The sequence below is a fragment of the Eubalaena glacialis genome, chromosome 8 (assembly GCF_028564815.1).
Source record: "Eubalaena glacialis isolate mEubGla1 chromosome 8, mEubGla1.1.hap2.+ XY, whole genome shotgun sequence".
Classification (NCBI taxonomy): Eukaryota; Metazoa; Chordata; class Mammalia; order Artiodactyla; family Balaenidae; genus Eubalaena; species Eubalaena glacialis.
The window spans coordinates 120705728-120718870 of record NC_083723.1 but is presented as its reverse complement, the minus strand read 5'-3'; the positions used below and the strand labels follow the sequence as shown (position 1 = coordinate 120718870).

The window sequence follows — 13143 nt, the reverse complement described above, 5'->3', positions numbered from 1 at the left end:
ACCTGAACTGACACATTACTCATGAAAAAAAAGTATAAATTTTTTTTTTTTTTGGTAAAGCATTGTAAAATCAACTGGATAGGGTAATCTGTAGAAATGTTTATGTTCTCCAAATAATAACCTGACACACATATCACATATTGACATGAGATATACAAGTCATCACAGTTTTAAAATCTGGCCAGGGCTTCCCTGGTGGCGCAGTGGTTGAGAATCTGTCTGCCAATGCAGGGGACACGGGCTCGAGCCCTGGTCTGGGAAGATCCCACATGCCACAGGGCAACTAGGCCCGTGAGCCACAACTACTGAGCCTGCGCGTCTGGAGCCTGCGCTCCACAACAAGAGAGGCCGCAATAGTGAGAGGCCCGCGCACCGCGATGAAGAGTGGCCCCCACTTGCCGCAACTAGAGAAAGCCCTCGCACAGAAACGAAGACCCAACACAGCCAAAAATAAATAAAATTAAAAAAAAAAAATCTGGCCAATTTTTTTTTTAACTTAAGAGCATTTCAGATACGGAAAATATTTTCTAAAAGATACATACAAAAAATCATATTCAATCTACATATTTATAGTTACCTATATTTCTACAGTCAGAACATTATGTTCTTTTAATCTGGTGATTTTAAAATAACAAAATTAATATAAGGAGGAAAAACCCACAAAATAACAGTGATAAATAGCCACAGGGTTAAGACAATTCCTGCAAGTCAAAGAGTTTTTATAATTTCATGATTTTTTCCTTTGAAAAACTACTTATAATTCACCCTTAAATCTGAATATTCCCAGTGCAAGCCAGTCATAAGAGCCAGAAAAAAGCAAAGGCATGTAGAATATCACAATAATTCTAATGATAATTAGCCCAAATCATAGCTCTAATCAAATTTTACTTCTAGGAGGTATAAAAAGGTCTTTGGAATTGGGGGCTATGTAATGAATACTTTCCTATCTCCAACAGAGAAAGAGTTTCTGAAGAGGTTAATATATTCAATTTCACTGTGCAATTCCCTTCCTCCTCTGTGCCCTTTTCTTTTATGCATGTAGCTGGAAAACAAAGTAAAACAACCAAAAGTTCCTTGGGAATTGGATTGAAAAAGAAATGTGTCTCTTCTTGTTAATGTTCTCATAATGGAAAGAAATGGCTTAAAAATGTATTTTTTAAAGTGGGGAAAGAATTTGCTTAGAATAGCAAATATTGATCTAAATATTTTTATGGCAAGTGGTTGTTTTAAACAACCAAATTCTTTTTAAGAAGTTAATAACTGAGAAAGTTTCTAGGTTAATTCACTACAGTTAAGGAAAGACTAACTCTCTGAAGCTGAATAAGAGAAAAACAATCAAGTATAACAATGAACCAGGGTGAAATAGTAAAAGCACAAAGGAAAGATACATAAATAAAAAATTAGGGAATGGGTTTGGAAACAATAAAAGAAAACTTAATTCCAATTATTATATAAAGTTAGCCAATCCAAATCAAAATAATTTTTAACAACTTACAGGAATCCCTAAGGTTCTAAGATGTGATTTCCTCATTTCTCGTTTTGCTATTTAATAAATTGTTAGTCGGTTGGTCAGAAAAACTTGACTCTTGCCATAGTATTTTAAAGGGAGGTATATTACATAAAAGTAAAATGGGCATCCAAGTATTTCAATATTAATAAGTGATGTTCAACACTATATAAATATAGATGATGGTGAACTTTCATTTTATTTTTGAAAAGGCAATAAATAATTTATCCCCTGATCCCTTCTAACCACAGTATAGTTGGGCCATGGGTGGAAGAAAGACCAAGAGGAAAAGAGGATGACTAGTCCATGCTTTCAAGTTGGAAGTATATCCACTAGACTAATATTTTTAAAGACCATTTATTTTATAGCAGTTGTTTAGCTTTGAGTCGAAGTTCTCCACTTGCCTATTTCTGAGTGGCACTGCAGTCCCCAAATCAGCGACTGATTGGAATTTTAGTTTACCAGAGCTGGTTTTAAATCAGTAGAATCTTGACCCTTGTTATACCCCATGTGTGATGCAGCAAAAAGAGCATCTGGGCAAGGCTTGAAAGATTTGAGAACTAATTCAAAACCCATCAAGGAGAGAGAGGATGCAGGGAACTGTGAAAGTGTGTGTGTGTGTGTGTGTGTGTGCGTGTGTGTGTGCGCGTGTGTTGGGGGGTTAGGGGGTTGGTTCATGGTCTTGTTAATTTGGGAGGAGGAATGACAGGTTACTCCATGGATAGCAATACCTTCAGCAGTTCCTGATGCACAGGTCAGAAGTAGTCTTTAGGGAAACACTGCCAGATGGACTCCAAAATGCAGAAGGAGAAACAGAAAGTGTGGAGTAGAGGAAAGGGTAAGCTCAAGGCTTTTTGTCAGGCTGACTGCTGTCATCTTGACTCCTTTTTGTGTATTACGGCCCATATCCCACCTGTCAGCAAGTCCTGTAGGCTTGACTTCCAAAAATGTACTCAGAATTGACCATTTCCCACTCCTCCACTAGTCTATCTTCCTTCGTCTGGGTTATTACAATAGTCTCCACTGTTTTAACTATACTGCTCCCTCATCTGACCATACTCTTTTCTCAAAACAGCAGCCTTAGAGATCGGTTTAAAATGTAAATTAGATTTTGCCATTCACCTGGTTCAATCTTCAAATGACCACCCACCTCACTCAGAGTAAAAGACCCTTCACAATCCAGCCTCTGCAGCCTCGCACTCCTGAAGCCGTGTGGCCTCCTGTCCTCAAGGCCTCCATGTGCTCGTACCTGTGTACTATTTACACTTCCTTTTCTCTCTACCAGAGATGCTCTTCTCCATATCTCCTCTTGATGTGTTTGCTCACATCCTTGCGCTTTTTGCTCAATCCTTGAGCTCTTTGTTCAAGTGCCATCTTCTCATTGAGGCTTCATCTGTCAAACTGTTTTAAATGGTAATCTTCAACATCCCCCTTCCCCCAGACCCTCCTATCCCCTTCTCTGATTTATTTTCTCCAAAAATACTCATTTCACCAATTTGTTATCTCGACTGGAATGACAGCAAGTATTTTTTTCTGACTTGTTCAATGCTCTAGCATGAATAATAATGCCAGGTTTTAGTAAATATTTAGTAAATAAAATGATTTGAATCCTGGCCCTACTCCTCATTAGTCATACAGATAGTATGTACACCTAGATAAAAAGTGCATCTGATCTGATACAAAATCATGTTATTGTCAAGACCCTGAAAAGTTATTCCTGCCAAATATGATAATGAAATACCAGTGGCTGTTCTCTGCCAGCACAGTCAGTATCCCTTACCTAAAGTTCTCTAGGGGGAGAGGAGTGTGGCAGAAGCTGGCCATCTATGTGGGGATGAGAAGTCCTCTAGCCCCTTTTGCACGTAACCATTAAACGTAACCATAGGGACTGCTGATTAATTTAGTCAATGACTAAATATAGAACTATTATGCATCAGGCATTTTTCCCCAACACTTAATATAGCAGAAAATGTAAACAATTAATATCCTTGTTGTATTAGTGCTTACATTCTAGTGGAGATTCCAATAATAAACAGTCAATATAGCACATAATGAAGGATGTAGAATGTTAGAAAGTGATTAAGTGCTGTGGTAGGGGAGGGAAGAAAGTAGAGTGGGACAACAGGGACCAGGGATGCTGGGGGTGGGTGGGTCAGGACGTGCTGGAGCAGGAAGGAGAGGGCCTGCTCATCCTCCTGGAGGAGGTGAGACTTGGGCAAAGTCTCTAAGGAGGAGAGTAAACCAGAGAAGAGTCAAAAAACAAAACAAAACAAAAAAAATAAGGGTCTAGGGAAAAAAGAAAACATTATAGGGACAATAGAAACCAGACCAGTGGTTGCCTGGGACAGGGCAGGAATGAGAATTGACTGCAGGGGGCAGAAGGGAAATTTGGGGGACTGGGGAAATGATCTAAGAGCTGGACTGTGGTGATGGCTACGCTACTGTATAAATTCACTAAACTCACTGATTTATACACTTGAAATAGGTGGATTTTAGCATATGTAAATTTTATCTTAGTAAAAGCAATGAAAAGAGAGAGAGGGAATAAGAGAGGTAACATTAGAAACATAAAATTAAACAAAATAGAAAAACATGCCTGTAGAAGACTTGGATATCATAATTAGAAAACTGTAAAAGCAGTTTCTGGTATTCCTTTATCTGTATATTAAACCAGACAATCTGATGATATTTTTATTTGATGTTTCAAATCCAGAATCCAGGATATATAAAAGTACTCTGTGATGGTGAGTTTTACATGTCAACTTGGATAGGCTCTAATACACAGTTATTCAATCCAACACTCATCTAGGTGCTGTTGTGAAGGTGTTTTGTGGATGTGGTGAACATCCACATTCAACTGACTTTAAGTAAAAGAGATAAGCCTTGACAATGTAGCCCTCATCCAACCAGGTGAAAGGTCTTAAGAGCAAAACAGATGTTTCCCCAGATGGAGCTTAGAGTAGGTATACATTAATAAGAGAATCATACAAACAATGTAAAATGATAACTTTATAAAGGTGAGACATATGGGGGGATGAGAGCAAAAACTGTAAATTCTATGAGGGCAGAGATTCTGGCTCCTGTTTGGTTGCGGTATATCACCAGCACCAAGCATAACCCCTGAGTTATATGAAGGGCTCCATAGTCTCTTTGGATATAAATGAATAAATGTAGATCTCAGTTCTGTAACAGAAAGATAAATGCATGTTTGAAAAGAAAGTCCTAAAGATAACCAAGGATTTAGAGAAATAGGCCCACAAAAAGATTAAAAGATTTACTATTATTTCAACCAGTTAAGAGAAAATTGAACATTGATCTAATAACAGAGTTGAAGGATTTCAATTCCCAAAGTAATACCACATTTGTTTTCTTTGAAGGCATTTCTTGTGAGAACACTTAATGTGCAAAACAGCACATGTACCCAGCATTTATATGTTAAATGTAGGAATGATCTTACTGTCAGTAAGGGACTGGACACATAGCCATGGGTGTCAAGTATGTTCTCCTGAACTTTTCTGGTTGTTTTAATATGAACAACTCTCTGGGAACACTTCATTATATCTTTATGACTCTAAGCCTATGTTCTACTGCTCAGTAGATACACATTATGCAAAATTCCAAGACCAGTACAGCATGCCATTAGGATGACAATTTATTCTTAAACACATGTGATTTCAGAAAAGCCACTTAAACTCTACTGAGGGAAGAGAACAATTCCAGGATTTCATCTTCTTTTCATGGCACTCTTTTGTATGTGTGTGATTGCTTTATTTCCAGCATTATTATTATCTACAGCCAAAGTCTTTACTATTTTCATTTCTTTGGTAGTGATAGGTCCCACCATACTACAAATCAAGGTCAAATTAAAAATTCCTCTGTTTCTGAAAATTTCCAGGTCAGCTAAGCAATGTGGATAGACTTCCTCCCCTTGTCTTTATGTATGGTCCTGCCCCTAGAGTTTGCTAACTCCAAGTCTGTGATAGTTAATTTTATGTGTCAACTTGAGCAGGCTAAAGGATGCTCAGATAACTGGTAAAACATTATTTCTGGGTGGGTCTGTGAGGGTGTCTCCAAAAGAGATTAGCACTGGAATCAGTAGACTAAGTAAAGAAGATGGCTCTCATCAAAGTGGGTGGGCATCATCCAACCTGTTGAGGGCCCAACAGAACAAAAAAGGCAGAGGAAGGGCAAATTCCATCTCTCTTTTTGATCTGGGATGTCTATCTTCTCCTACCCTTGGACGTTGGAGCTCCCACATTTTCAGCCTTTGGACTTTGGGAATTATAAGAGGAGCCTTTGAGACTAGGAGTTAAACCACTGGCTCCCCTGGGTCTCAGGCCTTTGGACTCTAACTGAATTGCACCACTGTCTTCCTGGTTCTCTAGCTTGCAGACAGCAGATTGTGGGACTTCTGGGCTCCATAACCCTGTGTGTGTGTGTGTGTGTGTGTGTGTGTGTGTGTATATATATATATATGAATCCTGACTGATACAAAGTCTAAGCTGTATGCTCTTTTTTTTTCTCACTCTAATTGTTAGTTTCTTACACATGGGATATATTTTCAAAACAATGATTCTTTTACTTATCATTTGCACTTTTGTATTGTTCTGTTTACACAAAGCTTTCTAACATTTATCAGAGATGAGTTCTCACCATAACCAAGTGTGGTCATGGAATTTTCTCAAAAATATTTTTTATTGATTTCCTTAAAATTCTATACTCAGTCCTATTTAGAGGTCAGAAAGTCATGTTCAGAAATTTGGTCAGCAGTGCTGTTTTTATCCAGTGTGCATAGTAGTTTAATTTTTGTTGTTGCTGTTTGATTGTTTGAATGTCTCTACCTTTTAGTTATCCACATTGCCTAAAATTTGTTTGACTTTCAACTCTTATAAAATTCATCTTTGAAAATGGATAATATTAATCCAGAAATATGAATCTCCCTTAAGAAGTATGGTAACTTTAATTAAAGGGAGCTATGAAGCAAATCACTTATATCTTATTATGGGCCGACTTGTACCTTCCAAAAAGATATGTTGAAGTCCTAACCCCTAGAATCTGTAAATGTGGCCTTATTTGGAAATAGGGTCCTTGCAGATGTAATCAAGTTAAATGAGGTGATAATCTGATCGCCTAATGTATCCCTAATCTGATGACTGGTGTCCTTAAAAGGAGAGGGAAATTTGGACACAGAAAAACAGAGGGAAGAATTCATTTTGAAGATGGAGGCAGAAATTGGAGCAATGTATCCACAAGCCAAGGAAAACCAAGGATTGCTTGCAACCATCAGAAGGTAGGAGAATCCAGAAAATACTCTTCTTTGGAGACTTTAGAGGGATCAGGGCCCTAGTGAACCTTGGGCCCTGCTGAACCTTGGTTTCAGACTTCTAGCCTCCAGAACTGTGAGGGGATAAATTTCTGTTGTTTTAAGCCACCCAGTTTGTAGTTTGTTGCAGCAGCCCTGGAAACCCAATACAAAGAAGTTTGCTTAAGATTCACTTTTCAGACCACTGAGAAGACATCATCTAACGTACCATATCATTTGATAAAACATTTATCACTCCATTTCTTGTGGAAAGCAACAAAAAGGAGCTAGAAAACAAATCTCCAAACAACAGATTTTCAGTAGGTGCAACAACAGGCCAGTTGGTCCTTCAGAGGAAGGAAGACTGGACCATAAACAGAGTGCTGCAAGGTCCTGCACATATTCTGGTGACAGACGGGTCAACCCAGGAATTCCTGAGAAACTATCTGGGAGGCCTTTCATGACTAAGTTGTGGTGTGTTTTAGATCACTAAGGAAAGCGTTAGGCACTCACAGCTGGTGGCATTTTCCCTTAAACAGCCAGGAAGCACCAGCACTGGTAACAAGCCTCTAACTGCTTCAATGAGAACTACTTTACACAGATATATATTTGAGACAGGCTAGGACCTGGGACCTGGGACACTTTGCTGCGGTACTTGCACCTGGACAAAGGTCTTCTCGAGCAACAAAACACAAAGAAACTATAAGGAACTAAAAATAACTGTGTGCATGTGCAGTTGGGGCAAATTATCAACAACAAAATACAGAAAAGATCAAAATAAAAGCCCAACTGCCACTTCTGCAGAGCCAGGAGCAAAGGCAGGGGGTCGGGAGCAAAAGCAGGGCACCGCCCATGCCCCCCCCCCCCCGGCACACACCACCACCTAAGGGGAGGGCAGACCACCTAAGCCACCCCTCCGGCCTGACCCCTGGACACACCCCTACCCTCACCCCATATGAGGAACCAGCTCGCCCCGCCTCGGGAGCAAGTGAGCAAGGGAACCTGTGTTTGTTCTCGCTCCCCGCTGCTGCAGCAGGGGCCCCAGTAAAGCCTTGTCTGAATTTCTTGTCTGGTCTCTGATCAATTTCTATTGATTAAGGAGTCCAAAAACCCTGGTCAGAAACATATTTACATATCAATCTAATAACTATTTAAAATTCATGCTCTATTTCAATGAGGAGTAAAAGGCTATATACTGGTGAGTCTAGATTTGTAACTGGGAAGGGATGTGCCCTTTAATTAAACTTTATTAAATCCATTCCTATCAGACTCTGGCCAGTTCCCAATGCCCCCCATCTCTCTGGTCACCTCCACCTAATCTGGCACCTTCTTGAGAGCTGCCACCCCTAATGTGTTCCTTAGAACTCCCCTTCCAACAAGACTGGATCTTTCTTACCTCTCCTCTTCAGCCCACAGCTCCTTTTCCTTTTAAATTAAAACAAATAATCAAAATACCAAACCTAAAGAAATTTTTAAGTTTAAAAATCTTTCTACTCTCTCATGATCATGGGCCCTGGCCTGTATGAGAAATCAGAAAGCCAATTCCCAGGTAAGCAGTCAATTAATTTAATTATTTTGTTTAGAATTCTTTTGATTATTAAAATTAATGAAGAGTTATCAAAAGGAATTCAAGTTGGGAGATAGAGAAATAAGGTAAAGCAGCTAAAATAACTTTTCTTGAGGAAACATTCCCAAATGAATAATCTTTCTTTTTCTGTTTATTCCCAAGAAAGAACAAGGCAAGATAATTCTTAGAGCGTAAACGTCTGATTGAGAGTGTTACAGAGGAGAACTAAGAGCCTTCCTGGGATGAGCAGGGCGCAGGCGTGGAGAGAGAAGGCTCCGCACTGGTGGGCACAGCCGTGCCTGTGGTGGCAAAAGCGGCTGTGTGGCCAGGACTTACTTCAAAAGAAGGAAACTGTGGACATGGTTAAGGACAGCACGCCTTTACGTAAGGCTTTCACCCAGAGGGAAAACAATTTGATTTTTACTAAGGAGGAAGAAATGCTTTGAGTAGCCGAGCAGCTGGTGAGAGGCCTTAGATGAGCACATGACCTGAAATCTGAAATTTTCCTTGGAAAGGGCTGTCTCAAAGGGAGTTTAAGAAAAGACCGCAGATGAATTGGAAAGGCAATCAGCATTTAGCATGAAACCCTGGGGTCAGACCCTGGGGTTAACAGGTGATGCTGTGTAATGTTCACAGAACAGATCCTATTGCCTTTTAATAGATAAAGGTAAATTATTAAAATGACCTATCAACTAAGAGAAGCCACTGTCCCAAATTAGGTGTGTACGATTCAAAGTTCTTATTTTAGAACACTCAATTCTCCTTTCCACTATACTAATATTTCTTAAGATGTCATCATTGTAACATCTACAACTTACTTTACATTTTCAGCACAGACAGTATGAAGTTGTGTGTGTGTGTTCCAAGTTACAGTCAGGAGGCGGCTATCATTCTAATCAGGCAGCCACGCGCCAGAGGCAGTTGTGAGCACGCTCTCAGAAACACTGCAGCCACTCCAGACGCGACTACTCCAGGATTTCTGCTATCTATTCCTCTCATCAACTTTCTGAATGTCAAGTTGGGTTTTCTTTGGTAAAAATAGCGGTCTCTTAATTATCATAAATGGTAGATAAATGTTAGGAAAGAGATCTCAGTGGTGAAATTAAATATATTAAGGTTATGTAGTTTGGCAAAACATCTTTTAGAAACACACCCTGTGTGCAAATGGTATAAGACTCCAGTGAGGTCTGTGACCTGAAGCCGTGGAGACGGTTCTGGATTCTGGATCAGTGAACCTGTGCCAGCTATTATCTTAGGAGGCTTTCTGTTGCCTGGCACTGGCTCTGGGTGCAGCTGAACCCTGCCTCTGAAATACTGCTACAGCTGCCTGAAGAAAACAGTTTATTCAAGGTAAGGCAAGTCAGAGAGCTAGGACTTCGTTGAGCTGACAGAGGAGTTTGTATTAACAGTGTTGTTCCAGCTTGCTAATAAACAGTCATTTAATAAATGTCTCTATGTGCACCAGACCCTGTCTGGGGCTTCCTTTCACTGCTCCATGGTGGCAGAGCTGTATGAGAATAGCTGTTTCTTACTTATCTCACTTGTCAGTGGCTGACATTGTTTTTTAAAAAGAATATAACAGATATGCATGCAAGTTGGTTAAGTCAGATCTATAATTCTGTTCCTCAGATCATTTGTTTCAGAATCACTTGAAGTTTAGAATTCTTCGATTTCTCAACATCCTGCATTCTAAAGTTCTAGGAGTGGGGCCTGAGAATCTGAATTGTAACAAGTTCCCCTAGTGATTCTCATATACTCTGAGGATTCAGCCAATGAAGATATAACCAAAGAAGCATCATGATCATTTGCTGATAGCATTTCCCAATGGCAGACTAAAGACCCAAGAGGGAGGAAATATGACCCTGACCGCTGGGTTTGAAAACCCAAATCTGTAAAGCAATAGTAATAGCACACTATAAAGCCCTCATATCCTATAAACTCTATGCCATAAATTTGTGGTTATAGCTTTTTGCCTACCCATCTAGATGGAAATAGATCAACACTTGCCTTAAGCATTCAGCAAGCTCATTCATGGCCAAAGATATTCCACTGCCATGTGGATGAGTAGGGATTATCAATAGCCTTCCAACTGAGTACTGTCATCCATTTTCTGACAGCAATGAAAACTGTAGGCCAAAAGTCCATCTTGTTAAATATGTTTTGGGAGAAAAACCAGTTTAGCTACTGGGTTGCTTTTTCTCACATCAATAAGCCCAGTTTATTCACTCCAAAGACATCCTGTCTGACTTCATCCACTCATCAAATATTTATTGAGAGACTTCTAAAAAGCATGTAGCTTTAACTCCCAACAAAGACCATGGAAGATTAAAGAAGCAGAGATCTAGTTCAGGACTTCTGTCTCTGAGCTGTCACTCATCATATCATGATGCAGAGGGAAGAAACACCCTCATACAGGAGTCAGAGGTTTTGAATTCAGGGGCTGGCTATAGACTCAGCGGCAAGTCAGTATAGCTCTTAGGGCTTCTACTATTTCTTCTTTTAGAAATTTAGGAATAAAAGGCTTGCCTTGCTTATTTTTCAGAATTTACTAATTTATTTACAAATATTTATTGGTCATCTACTATATTCAGGAATTTTTCTAGGACCTTGGGGGATAAAGCAGGAAACAAGACATACAAGATGTCTGTTGTCAAGTAGGCTTATTCTAATAATTAGAGAAATATATACAAATAGTGACATATAAACATATATTTATATATACAAATAAATAGATACAGGAATATTAATAGGCATATTTGCAGAGGCAAGTATATGTACACATACTTTTTAAAGCTTAAACCAAAGCCTTTTCTAAGGATACAATGTATTTTTTTAGATCTCACATTGGGTGATTAGAATGAGAAAGGGAATAATCTAATGAAAGATTATTATTGATCTAAGAAACACACCTAGCATTTTAATAAAAGATATCCCTATATTTCATTAATGAAGAAAAACATTTTCTGGCAGGATGCATTTCTCAAATTAGAAAACATACCAGGTCTGTGTTCCAACACTCTTTCACATACAGAAGTAGAATTTATGATTAAAAGAATCTTCCATTCCACTAATCTTTTTATTACTTAAGAATCAAGATATTTGTGATAAGGTGGCTTCATGTAAGGCAACCTGTGTTAGGCAGCCTCTCAGAAGGCCCCAATAACCCCTGATTTCTTGTGTAATCCCCTTGCTTTAAGTGTGGGCTGGATTTAGTGACTTGCTTCTAATAAGTTGTATATAACAGAAGTGATGGGACGTGACTTCCAATTGTATATAACAGAAGATTGGATTATTAAAAACAAACAACAAGAAGAACAAAACCTTTATGGCTTCTATCTTGTAAATTTTCTCTCCCACTTACTGGCTTTTCCTTCCCCTCCCCTTCTCTCTCCCTCTCTCTCCCTCTCTCTCTCTCTCTCCCTCTCTCTCTCCCTCTCTCTCCACCTCTCTCCCCCTCTCTCTCCCCCTCTCTCCCCCTCTCTCTCCCTCTCTCTCTCTCTGTCTCCACACACACACACACACACACACACCCCGCCCCATCATCTATAGAAGAAACCACTTGAAGAAGAAAGGCCCCGAAGGATCAGAGCTGCATAGAGGAGAACCGAGGCACCCCAGCCAATAGCCAGCACAAACGATCAACCAAGTGAGTGCACCTTCTTGGAAGCAAACTCTCTAGCACAATTAAGGCTTCAAATAACGTAGCCACAGCCAACAGCTTGGGTATAACCCCATGACAGACCCAGGTGGTCAGAATCACCCAGCTAAGTCATTTCTGAATTCCTGGTCTAGAGAAACTGTGAGATAATACATATTTGTTCTTTTAAGCCACTAAGGTTTGGGGTAATTAGTTACACAGCAAGAGATGACTAATGTATAATCCAAGGACATGATTCTTGAAAATAGTGTTATGAGAATGAATGGATTCAGAATCTCATGCTTTATACTTAGAATATTTGAATTGGACTAGAAGAATATGGTGACATCATATTAACACTTTATCATGAAGAAACAATACATTTGATGCTCCTTTTAGTTCAATGAGGTTACAGTTTGCTTTTTTCCTGAGATCTACTGAGTCCACTGAATCAATATAAATACTTCATAATCAAACTTTATTGAAACTCCATTTTTAGCAATGTATTAGTTAACCAATTAAAAAAAATGGTAGTCTTACCTCCAAAAAAGTACTTCTCGCCAGTTTTAACTTGAAGAGGACTGTTAGTTCGAACTGCTGAGGCTTCATCTCCATCGATAGTGAGAATAACAAAATTCTCCTTAGCTAGGAAACGGACCTCATGCCACTGGCCGTCATTCAACCCAGAACCTGTTAGATACAAGAGAAAAGGCCATTTCTTTTCTTAAGATGATTCGGTTTAAAATAATTTTTAATAACAACAGTCAGAGCTTTGTAAGTAAAAATTAATATGTTTTCATCTAGGAAAATTCAGTGTAGCTACAATTAATATCTCATCTTCTTTAATATTATAAGTAGTTCTATCCTCCACCAGACCAAATACGGCATAACATAACCCAATCAAGTAGGGACATAATGTGCCATCAGGGTACATGAGAAACTGGAGTGAATTAAGTTGTTTGGGAGATGATGATGAACTATTTTAAGTTAATGACTTATTTTCTAGTTAGCTTTACTAGACTTCACTCTCAGATGAGAAAAAGGATTTGTAATTTTATCTAATGTCACTCTTTGTTTTTAAAAACTATTTTTTGTACTGTCATTGTCTCTCAATAGCCACATCTGGCAAG

The 13143-nt window shown here is 39.1% G+C and overlaps 1 protein-coding gene across 2 annotated transcripts in view; it reads right to left on the bottom strand.

Annotated features, from left to right (window-relative positions):
* The window catches only part of CNTNAP2 (contactin associated protein 2), a 2096032-nt gene that overhangs the window by 992659 nt on the left and 1090230 nt on the right, over positions 1–13143 (bottom strand). For both annotated transcript variants that reach the window (XM_061198858.1, XM_061198859.1), the window contains exon 9: positions 12554–12703. In XM_061198858.1, the coding sequence (XP_061054841.1) occupies positions 12554–12703 (150 nt within the window). The remainder of the gene's footprint in view (positions 1–12553; positions 12704–13143) is intronic.